This window comes from Takifugu rubripes, chromosome 19 (genome assembly GCF_901000725.2).
Source record: "Takifugu rubripes chromosome 19, fTakRub1.2, whole genome shotgun sequence".
NCBI classification, from domain to species: Eukaryota; Metazoa; Chordata; class Actinopteri; order Tetraodontiformes; family Tetraodontidae; genus Takifugu; species Takifugu rubripes.
The window spans coordinates 13411496-13422970 of NC_042303.1; the positions used below are offsets into that span (position 1 = coordinate 13411496).

The 11475-nt window shown below is 45.7% G+C and overlaps 2 protein-coding genes across 3 annotated transcripts; one reads left to right on the top strand and one right to left on the bottom strand.

Moving 5' to 3' along the window:
- Positions 1-1990: 1990 nt before the first annotated feature.
- On the bottom strand, positions 1991-8389 carry taf4a (TAF4A RNA polymerase II, TATA box binding protein (TBP)-associated factor). Of its 2 annotated transcripts, none has more exons than XM_011614098.2 (16): positions 8051-8389; positions 6897-7746; positions 6605-6756; positions 6036-6152; positions 5828-5911; positions 5581-5703; positions 5381-5470; positions 5002-5214; positions 4765-4906; positions 4575-4668; positions 4323-4492; positions 4099-4229; positions 3768-3893; positions 3466-3522; positions 3260-3382; positions 1991-3116 (listed from the first exon to the last, which is right to left on the bottom strand). In XM_011614098.2, exons 2-16 carry the CDS (start codon positions 7588-7590, stop codon positions 2952-2954), a joined length of 2481 nt encoding a protein of 826 aa, XP_011612400.2. In that variant the 5' UTR covers positions 7591-7746; positions 8051-8389; the 3' UTR covers positions 1991-2951. The 2 variants fall into 2 exon arrangements, with proteins under 2 accessions (XP_011612400.2, XP_011612399.2); XM_011614097.2 differs by having other exon boundaries at positions 7963-8389.
- A 501-nt stretch (positions 8390-8890) lies between these two features.
- On the top strand, positions 8891-11165 carry LOC101067350 (protein LSM14 homolog B-like). Its single transcript, XM_011614094.2, has 8 exons — positions 8891-9122; positions 9226-9389; positions 9451-9580; positions 9676-9867; positions 9965-10036; positions 10125-10265; positions 10361-10481; positions 10550-11165. The coding sequence occupies exons 1-8, from the start codon at positions 8996-8998 to the stop codon at positions 10701-10703; spliced, it is 1101 nt and encodes a 366-aa protein (XP_011612396.2). The 5' UTR covers positions 8891-8995; the 3' UTR covers positions 10704-11165.
- The last annotated feature ends 310 nt before the right edge of the window (positions 11166-11475 follow it).

Sequence of the window (11475 nt, forward strand, 5' to 3'; positions counted from 1 at the left end):
AGGTCGGCGCATCAGGACATCATTTTTCCCTTTGAGTTCCAGGAATTTAAGCTCTTGTGTTTTTAGTCACGTTTTTTTTTTCTTTATTACGACACAAATGAGTGTTATTTTAAGATATTTGCCTGAAACAATTCCAAGTTCAAGTTCACAGCCTGATGCGTGTCTTCTGGGGCCTCCTCGTGTTTGATTTTTGTGCTGCCTGATGTCTGCTCCCGACTGATTTGACATTGGTTAAGGAGGATAATAAACATATTCAGGGATCACAGCGGGATTGCCATTCATTCGGAACCCGTGCTGCAACAAACCATTTAGTATCTCTGTGTGAGCTCCTGCCTTCCGGCACGCGTCACGCCTCCCTCCATGTTTCGTCTGCCAGGACCCTCAGCGTCCTTCCTGCCCCGCCTGGACATCCACTGCCTGCGTGATTCAGCTCCATTAAAGAGGCCAAAGAGGCTGTTAACCCCTGCATCAATACCTCACAGGTCCAGCCCCTCTCAGCAGAGCACCCGAGCCGACCCCGTCTGAGTTTGCATTTACAAGCTCCGAGGAAGTTTTGGAATAATCTGTCGTGAGCCTGATGTGGCCCCGGGTCAGAGTCTTTCATTTGTCCTATGAAGTGCAGAGACAGGATCAGAGTTTGTCACATCGGTTTATCCAACCTTCTCGGAGAGAGTTTTATTCATAAGCCGCTTAATTGTCAAAATACACGGAGGCACTGAAAAGGATAAATGTAATTGACTTTTTTTACTTTGAATTTTTCTTACAGCGTGAATAGGCAGTTGCATTGTGAATACATTAAATTATTTGGTTTGGAATATATCCACCCAAAGAAAATGTAACTTTAACCTTTCTTTTCATCAGAGTCTTGATTTACTAAAGATTCTTTTTCTCATAAAAATGTAATTCGTAGATTCAGACAACAGCATCGATGACTAAGTTCAATGCAAAGCACATAAATGAGGTTTTTTGAAACCGTTTTTCATATCCTCCCCCCAAGGTAATAGGAGAAAGCAGAGCAAATTAAGAAGTTTAATATATCTCACCGAAAATGAATAAATAAAGAAATAAAAAGGGGAAGATGTTAGCTTTCTCTTCTTGCCTGTGGCAGGCTCAGGGTGTTTACCTAAAAGCCTCAGGTGCAGCGACTCAGGTGTCGCCATGGCAACCACAGCATCACAGTTGTAGCTCTGGCACTCGAGTGGGAGCTTATGTGGACTTAAGTCTGAAAGAGCAGCGGTGTTGAGGAGTGGAAGGAGGATTACCAAGAAAAATATTGAATTGGGCCGAAGCACAAAGGCCGAACCAGAATCACCGGCACAGGCAGACGGTTGGGCAGGTACTGAGCGCAGCCAAAGCCTCATTCTTTGTCACAGCACAGCAGCTGCGATATTGTCCAGATGACATCTTTCTTTCTGGATTGGTTGTTTCCCACTCAGTTGTTTGGATAGAGAGGATTAGATAGATGTGGACAATCATTACGGTCCGACCAGTAAGGTTTGCACTATTCACCACAAACAAGAATCTGGGAGCTTAAGTCCACTGCAGAGCCACCACGAACGAACCACTGTCCCCTAGCGGTCGTCTGATGTACTGACACCATGGAACCCATCACCTCTGAACTCTGCAAATATGCACTCGCCGCTCCTCTCACACACAAAAGATGACCGAAGATCACCGTACCAGCAGGTGGCTCAATCTGAAATCGCTTTGAGTTTGTCATAGGTTGCAACGTTAACAGCGGAGGTTGCAGCTGTCGCCAGCGACAAGGGTCGCAGAACTATGTGCTGAAATAATGTTCATACAGACCCAAAGAAGGAAAAACGGTGTGCTGCATGTGGTTTTATAGCCACTAACCGATTTAATTATAACCTTGGACAGGTACAGTATTACTGAATTAAAAGGCATTCGACACTTCCCATTTGAGTTAAAGCAATACTGCCCCCCAGTGGTCGCCTTGGGAGTAGAAAAATAATGCACCAAACTAATGCAGTTCACATAAAATCATTTTTATTCCAACTTTACAATAGAGAAAATGTGTTTATATTTTTTCCATGACTGGTAATATTTTATTCTTTACAAAACTGCAAAATGTCAGATGTGCCATTTACAAATATACAGGAAGAAACTCCATTTTGTTGAGTGGAGGCGCTGCCAGACATTATTAAAAGAGTAAAAATGTGGGCCGCTACAAAAATAGTTTCCAGTAGATTAGGTTTGGCATGGGTCTACAGCTTGGGAGATGGTTGTATTCTCTACAAATCAAAACATGTATAATGATTTAAAAACGACAACAAAAAAAAGAGCACCTTTCTTTTTAGACACTGAAAAACACACCCGATGAAATTTAAGTCATTTTGGCTTGATTTAAAATGTACACAAAACAACTGAGATGATGATTTGAAATAAATAACTAAATCATTAATTTAAGCTCCAGTTCAGTAAATAAATATGTGAGAAAAAAAAAGACAGGAAGTGACAGAGACAGGTTAATTACTTCAGGGTGGCTATATGGCTTATTCATAGTTAGGAAGGCAACTCAGTAGGTTATACAGTCTAATCCAGTTAAGAGAAAAGTAAAAACTCCAAAATCAGCTGGTGATCTAATTTCTTTGCTTTAAATCGAAAGCACACACAGACATTTAAAACCCACACGGTGCTGCAGGACAGTGCATTAGTTGTACATTAAGTAGTTCCACACCCAGCAGGTCAGCAGTTTCTGCACAGGTCAAATAAACACCATCGGGGTTTGAAAGAAAACGGGCATTAACTAGGGAAAGAGGTAGAGAGGCCACCCAAAATGGCTACCACACGTGCTGTAAATCTCAAACGTCCTAAAATGTGCCTCTTCTTCGTTTCCATTTGTTTTTCCAGTCTGGTCTCACCTGCTGTGGAGTGGGACCAGTTGCTCTCACCACTCACCTGGGCCGCCCTTCACTTCTCCAACATGAAGCCTATTTGAGAAAGCTCTTGTAGAGGAAATGGGAGCGGCTGGTGAATCTCTCGTTCTCCAGGCAGAAGAGCAGGTCCCTGAGATTGACGCGTGTGATGCGCTGCCTCGTGGGCCTGGAGCCCGATGTCCCAGCGCCGCTGGAGAGAGAGGGACACGTCCCTGATCCCTGCAAGATACACACCAGCAGGAGGGAGCAGGACAGAGGGGGTGTTTGTTTTTAAAACCATTGCTCAACAACAGATGTTACCCTGAAAATATCTGTGGGCTATTATTGATAGACTTTGATGGCCTAAATGAACTGTGTCCTACCTCAGCACCAGAGGAAGAGGATGGAGAGTCCAGAAACTTCCTCTTCTTCCTGGGGCCGATGGCAGCCAGCGCCGTCAGGTTGGCCTCCCTTTGTCTCAGCTGAGCCAGCTCCTGCTGCTGCATCTAAAAACCCCCCAACACAAACGCCAGTGTAAGCCGAAGCAGCTCAGGTATCAACGAGACAACCCTCCGTCCTCACAGCTCACCTCTTTTGCCTTCTGTTTCAGACGCAGCTGTTCTGGGTCCTCCTGCCGGGATCTAGACTGCAAAGGCCAACAAAGATTTTGAAGTTAGACCAGACTAGAAGCCAGACTGAAATAATGAAGTGAGAAACATTCCACAAACTGATATTCTCTAAAAATGTAAATCAAATGCTGGTTTTTGACTCAGCAAAGACTCCACCCGTTGGCTGTGTATGATCGCTGCTTATGCTATAGCTGAAATATGGACCACAGGTGAAAAGAAACCCTTCTTGAGCATCTTAAAGCATCATCTGTGGACGCTGTACCTTAGCTGCCTTGAGGAGGATCTCTCTCTCCTGCTCCTCCTTTCGCTGTTTCTCTAACTGGTCCAGTTGCTCAAAGAACTTGAGCTGAGCCCGAACATCGCTGCCCTGCTCGTAGTTTTCATCCTCCTGCAAACCAGCAGCGTTAGACTGTTAATCCAGCCGATAGCCCAAGATTACAGGAAGAGAGACGAGCGAATATCTGCATGTGAATGGAAAGTGCCTCAGGGCAGAAATCTGAATACACTGAGGAACAATAATCATTATTTGTGTTATAGTTCCTGAAATGAATATTTTACAAGAATTTGCATCTTTATTGGTGCTGCCAACAAACCTTGAAGCTGATGTGCCTCTGCTGGGCCACCAGAGAAACCTTTTCCAGCAGATTCTGAAGTCTCTGTTGAGTAGCATGTGAAACATACTTTACTACTTCAGCTCCCAGGTCAGTCACACCGTACTTCCTGCCTGGAAGAGAACCGGCGCGATGCGTTTAAGCGTGACAGGGACGATGGCCGGACGGACAGATGGTCCGTTGCAAATGGATTTTCAGATTCTCACCGATCTCCAGGATTCTCCTCTGCAGCAGTGAAGTGGAAAGAAAGGCCTCGTCTTTACAGGAATGTGTCACCACGCCGACAAGTTCAGAATTGGTTGCTAGGATGTTAGCGCTTTCTTCTGAAAGGTTAACTCCAGCCATGGAAGCCACGTCGTTGATGTCATCATCATCTCTGTGAACATCATTGCAGCATGTAAAGGTGACGATAACATCATCGAAATAGAGTCAAACCATTTGGGCTTTGTCGTTCTCACTTAAATGTTCCGCCAGCCTCTTTTAGCTGATTCTTCTGTGCTGGGGTAAGAGCTGTGGCAGAAACCTGTTTGGAAGCCAGTGGTCTTACAGGGCCTGTAGGACACAGCACAGTCCTAATAAATACGACCCCCCCCACACACACACACACACATGAGGACACATGTGATGCTGTGAGTGTGTCATCTTCACCTGGTTGCAGGTCTTTAAGTTGGACCCGCTGCTGTCCCAATACCATGTGACCAGGGGCCGGGTTCCTGAGAGTCACCATGGGGGTGGTTGCTAAGGGGACCTGAGGACGCAACACTGCTCTCTGCTGCTGAGGCTGGAGAACCTGGAAGGAAGCCACGCAGAATATTTCACACGACGGATGTAATTAGTGACATCGAATGTTTATGTTTATTAAATGTCTCTTTTAGATCTGTCTACCAGTGAAGTGGTCTGTCCTAGTTTGGTGACTCCTGGTTGGAACTGGGGCCTGTTGACTGGAACAGGGAGGCGGGGGGCGGGGCTGCCCAAGACTACCGTGCTGGAAATGGGTGAAGCAGAGGTGACCGGAGCTGAGGATGGCTGGGGGAGCTGACTCTGCTGGATAAAGGCTGTGGAGTCTGGGGTGAGCTGCCTTAAGGCGGGGAGGCTTCGCTAAAGAGGAGAAACATACAGCTGGCTGAAACAACAATATACAATCCCAGAACAGTTCCATGCCCCAAAACAGATGTGGAGGATTTGAATTTATGTTGACCTATGTTGAGAAAGTTTTAGCTACGTTCTGGTGGAGAGAGCTGACAACAAAGCAGATGTTTCCTACCATCAGGAAAGGCACGAGGTAAGGTTGAGGTGATGAGTTGAGCTCTTTGTATAATCTGCCCGTGAACTCCTCAGCTTCCAGTTTACCATCCTAAGAAAAAACACAGGCAAATAAAATATGAGTGATTTTTTTTTTAGTGCAAAAAGATCCTTCTCTGTGTTGAAGTTACAGTGCAACAGTTCTTTTCAGCACTTACTCACCAGCAGGTCCTTGACCAGCTCTCTCACAAGTGCTGCAGTCTCTGGTGACTGCTTGCCTGTTGATGCCAACTTCATCAGCGTAGACAAAAAGTTCTTGCATTTCTTTACATTCTCTATTGTCTCCTGAAAAAACATAAAAATTAGAAATGAAATGTTTAATTAGAGGTCTGCAGCACTCTCTGCTGTTGTTTTTGGCGCGTGCTGGTTGTTCTGTCGACAGTTACACCAGTTTTATAGCATGACTTACTTTGCTCATTGTTACTGTGGTAACTGTGGTCCCAGCTGTTTTGTTGATGGTCCTGGCGATCGTTCCTGAGGCCCCGATTGAGCTCTGTCATGACACAACATCGCAGTTAGTTTTGTTGAAATGTTCAAATAATAAAACATATAGTAAAAATATAATAAAGTCCGAAACGTTTATAAGCGCCTTGACAGGAGTTTTCTGGTTCCACTACCTGAAGGACAGGCGGTCTGTGAAGGGTGGTAGTCGCAGGGAGTGACGTCGGAGCTGGACAGCCCTGATGGATGATGGTGGGTGCAACCGGTTTGCTGATGACGGTGCCTCCGGGAGCCTGAGAAGAGCCACAAATTTGTCAAAGGGTACAAAAGGTTTGTCGTTAAAAGTGAAAACCACACAATTACATTAGGATCTGTGAATTACTACAGTGGAATTGTAGACTCTTAAAATCAGACAGCTTCAAAAACAACTCAACACCCCAAAGCAGTGGCTTCTTATCCAAGGCATTGACTTATGGCTTCAAATATGTGTGATTATACAAAGTAATTGCTCAAAATAGTCCAACTTATCCTGTTTTCCAACATATCCTGGTCATTTTTGTTCTATTCTTTTGATGACATGTACATAGTAATTAAATACGTTATGTTAGTCTTTTTCTTCCTTAGAAGAAAGATATGTGAAAGAGGCTTAAAAAGACTAGAATCAGCTGTCTATAATGAGCACTAGTAGGCTCACTGATTACATTAACAGAGATGACAATGCTCTTGTTGTCAGGAGGGACCTCACCTGGACAGGTGACACGTTTGTTGGCGTAGCGGTCCGAGGTGCCCCCCCTCCCTGTGCCTGAGCCTGAGCCTGAGCCTGAGCCTGCACCTGGGCCAGAGCCTGCTGAGGAATCATGAGCAGCTGTCCGCTCTCACTCTGTACAAGCACCATCCCTAAACCGAGTAAATACATAAGCAAAAGCTTCAACTTACAAACCATGAGCACTTTCTTTAAGACTATTTAGCAATCACGAGAGGTCAATTCAAACCCATTAAACATGAGGATTAAACAACAAAAAAATAATGCAACCAACCTGGTGGGATTTGGATGTTATGAACACTTGGTTGTCCTGGAGAGGTATGGGGAAGCCTCGGGGCCAATGCTTGAGGTGTCAAAGCTCGGACTCCTCCTTGGCCGGCAGCCACCGTCCCCAGATTCCGAGGAGTGCCGGGAATGACAGCCAGCTGCGATGATGTCTGTATTGCTTGAGGCGGCTCTGCCTTGATGACATGCAACCCTGTACTCACTGTTACAGAATTGGTCGGCTGGTTGTTGTTCAGAACAGAGGTTTGTACAGCAGTCCCTGCCTGGCAGGAGGTGCTGGGGGTCACATTATTGTCCCCATTCAGGTTCATGCCTGACCTCCCCGATTGCATAGGTGGCCTTGCAAGTGTCACAGTGGGTCCGGCTGCCTGGCTCATCGGCTGAACTACATTCTGTGAGGTCATGACAGGAGTCTGAATTACACTGTTCGATGTTGGTGGCGTTACCACACTAATCAGCCCTTTTGACATCGGGTTCTGCCCAGATTCACTTGTCGACCCCTCGGTGACGGCAGTACTTCCTGAATTGTGAGAGTTCATAGTTTGGCTCCCACTAAAAGTCTGCACTGGGTATGAGCCTATTTTCCCCGAGTGGCCAGTGAGAGCAGTTAATCCGCTACTAACAGGTGTTTTGCCATGGTCGTCTCCTGCTTTGGAGTCCGTGCTGATCGTCGGTGCATCCATAGTTGGACCATAGGGAGCTCTTCGCGATGAGACCCCCCGTAATTCAACTTGTTTCGGAAGAGCGCGAACAGTCTTGAATGTGATGGGGCAGGTCGCTGACACATCTACTTTTCTCTGTCAGCTCTGGCGCTTGTTTGACGTGTATATTTGGAGAGACTAAGAGAGAAACAACACCGGTGAGGTTAGTTACCTGTTTCAGCAATCGTGTTGACCAAGTCCCGGCTGGACATTAGCTCGACCAACCCCTTGTTTCGGAACTATAACCATGTAATTACCGGCTCCCCCGCAACTACCCCACTGGTTGCTGTGACACGGTAACGACAGCTGTGACCCTACACGTTGCACAAAACAACAAACTATCGTTTTATTCACCTTTGAATTTAAAAAAGACCAATTCAGCAGCCAAGCCCCAACCGCCATCTTCACGGCGCTGCCAGCTTGTGAGAAGTAAGGCACTTACCGACTGACATGCGCATGCGCACTACGGCCGGGCACCTCGGCGAAGGGATTTCGGCGGGCTGTGATTGGCTGGAACTCATTGTAAAAGGCGGTACCAATGGCTTCAGCCGTCATTCCTGGGGATGCACGAGACGGAACAACATCGCAGTAGCCACGAAATATTTTCCTTCAAATATTTCCCCGTCGCCGGCCTGTATCTGTCAACACGAAGGCCGTTCGACTTCAGAATTGTCCCGCACAGCACTCGGTGAAGCGATAACGAGGTTTACAACAAGCGAACACGCCTAATTTCCTAGTTTAATCACTCTCGAAACGCCGTGCAAGATGGCTGCAGTGTTTTAGCCACCGAGCGAAGTTGTAGTGAAGAGGCGTATGGGGACGCCCCGCCCACTTCCAGGACAGGAAATACTGTCGCTGTCAGTAATAAATCCGATTAAAAGTGCTGTTAATCCCATATCCAGTTTACGGTTTGTCCCCAAATTCTGTTAATCAATAAACCACGTACGCTTAAACACCTTTGGTTTACATTTAAAAATGTTGCTGTTGATATTTACTCAAAAATCGAAAATGATGAATCAATAAAAGCAAGGTTGTTTACAAGGGGGAAAGTACGGTCATTTGTAGACAATGAAGCTGGAGTTTTCTACTGACATTTGAGGAAAAGTTAGATAAATATAAGTACGAGAATTACATTATGTACCACTAAGCACCTTTAGCTCTCGTCCGTATATAATGCTGTTTGGGGGGGGGGGGGGTAGAAGATTTTTTTTAAATCACGTTAATATTCCCTAATGGACAGATGTGATCGTGCAGCCAAGAAGCGCGTCACCTGACTTCCTATAAAGCGCGCAGGTGTTTGGTGATTGTGTCTGTCGTCGGTTGCATCAGTGGTTTGTGGTTGAGCGGCTGCTGTTTTGTTCCGAAACGGCTCCTTTTCTCTGCAAACATGAGCGCTGTGGGAGGAACGCCTTACATCGGCAGTAAAATAAGCTTGATTTCCAAGGCACAGATTCGATACGAGGGGATACTGTCCTCCGTTGATACCGAGAGGTCCACGATTGCATTAGCCAAAGGTAGGTCAAGAGGCCCGGAGGCGACACACTTTATTTTTTTATTTTTTTTTAATAAGGTGCTGCTGAAAGAGAAAGCTCTTTGGTTACTTTTATTTCTCTGCAGTTAAATCCTATGGTACAGAAGATCGACACACAGACCGACCTGTGCCACCTAAAGAAGAAATCTACGAATATATTATTTTCAGAGGAAGTGACATTAAAGACATCACTGTGTCTGAACCACCAAAACCACAGCACGGACTGCCTTGTGATCCAGCTATTGTACAGGTATATGGTGCATGTGAGCCAAGTCCACTTTTCAACTTTGTTGATGTGTTTTTCCCCTCAGTCATCACTCAGCAGCTCCTCTGTGCCGTATCACCCACGCTGGAGTCCGTACAGAGACGTGATGCCTACCTACAACCAGCTGGCTGCCAGCTCTCTGCTGAGTCAGCAGTATAATACAGCACTGGGACTAGGTAACACTTGCCCCGGTCAGCATGCTTGTCTGTCGCCACCTATCGGGTCCACAGTTGATCAAACCCCGCTGCCATTTTTGCACCTGTCCTCACAGTACCTGGACTTCACGGCCTCCCAGCCAGAAGAGCTCCCATGGTGGAACAGGCTGTCCAGACGGTGCCATTGGTCAGTGCTGCCCAGAGGAGGGGGAATGCATTAACTCAGCCTCAGAGCAAGCAGTCTGTCCGTCCAGCCCAGCGCTCTGGGTGGGAGGGTTCCCGGGTTCAGAAAGAGAACATACCCACCAGTAAGCAATTACAGATGCGGCTCAGACCACTTCAGCTTTGCATCTTTATTTCTTTCCCAACCCATTTTTGGGTTTACTACAGCTTCTCTTTCTTTAGATCGGACACCGTTGCAGACAACTGCAGCTAAAACTGAAGAACAAGTCATTGCAAAACAAAAGCCAAAGCAAAGTAAGGCACAAAATGAAAAGTGGAAATGGATTCGGACCGTCGCTCTTGTGTTTCTTTGTGTTAAACACTTTCTTCACTTGAACTACAGGCGGTCGCCGGTCAAGGAACCGAATCAGAGGTCAACTACATGTGAAGAGCACAAAGGGCACAACCCTGACGTTTGAGTCAGATTTTGACTTCGAAACGGCCAACGCCCTATTTAATGACGACATCACGAAGGATGCTGTAGGTGTGTTTCAAGGATGTTGCTTGCTTTTAAGTTTAAATGTATATAAGGGAGGTTTAAAGTAACGGTCACGCCTCGTTTCTGGTGAAATGCCGCAGTGGAAAAGGCTGATTCGGCAGAGAGCCCAAGCCTACAGGAGGAGAAGGAAATTCTGGGCGAGAAATACTACGACAAAACCAAATGCTTCTTCGACAAGATTTCATCAGACCTTAAACCTAGGTATCAAGTCCCAACCAACGTCTCCGGTTAAGATTTGCCGTGACATGAAGTTTGTTGTTGTTCATCAGGAGAACCTGGGCAGAGGAGAAGAAGCTGAACATGGAAACGTTTGGAGTCCCAGGACGCTTCCTGAGGGGAAGAGGATTCAGGGCCCGAGTTCACGGCGGGTCGGGCGCCGCTGACCAGCGAGCCCTGCCCAAAATTGGAACTGGGAGGGTGTAAAGACTTTTTTTTTTTTTCTTTTTTTTTTTTCACTTTTTGCTCCAGCCTTGTTGGCTTTTTGTGTAAATACTGTAGTTTTGTACTTATTTAAAAAGCACCTCCCATTTTTCCCTCATTAAATGCACTTTTGTTTGATTATCCCAAATAAAGGAGACGGGAGAAGCCTTTAATTTAATCCAGCAGCTGTGTACCAAACCTGTATTTCGACCCGAGTCTCATTGAACAGTTGAGATGCATGTTTTTGTTTTGTTTTTTTCATTTGATCAGTTGCGCAAATGCAACTCCGAACAGCTGGATTGTTTTGTTTCTTTCCTGTAAATGTTAAAGGGAAACTGTGGGGGTTGTAGCAACAGTTGCTATTAAATTGAAGATTAACAGATTTCTTGTCATCTTTGGTGCTGCCCAAAGTAGAGACACAATCTTTGTTAAAGATAAATCAATATTTGCGGATTTTAATTTCAGCTAGATGTAAAATGAGAGTTCGAGGTGAGTTACAATAAACAAAGGTGCTGGGGAACGAACTGCAAATGGAAATGAATATAAACATTGAGCTTGTTAAAATTAATCGGCTAAAATGATAAGAAACCCACAAATCATGACTGTATCCACATTCACTTTGAATATTTGTGGTTGCGTTTCCACCTTTTGCAGCAAAGAGTCCAGGATTAAGGACTAACAACAGTTATGGCCAACTCAACAAAAACAGCCAAGACCATCTGAAAGGGTATCGAGGACCCTTCCTTAATGTGTGTTAGTTTAAACATTAGCTTCC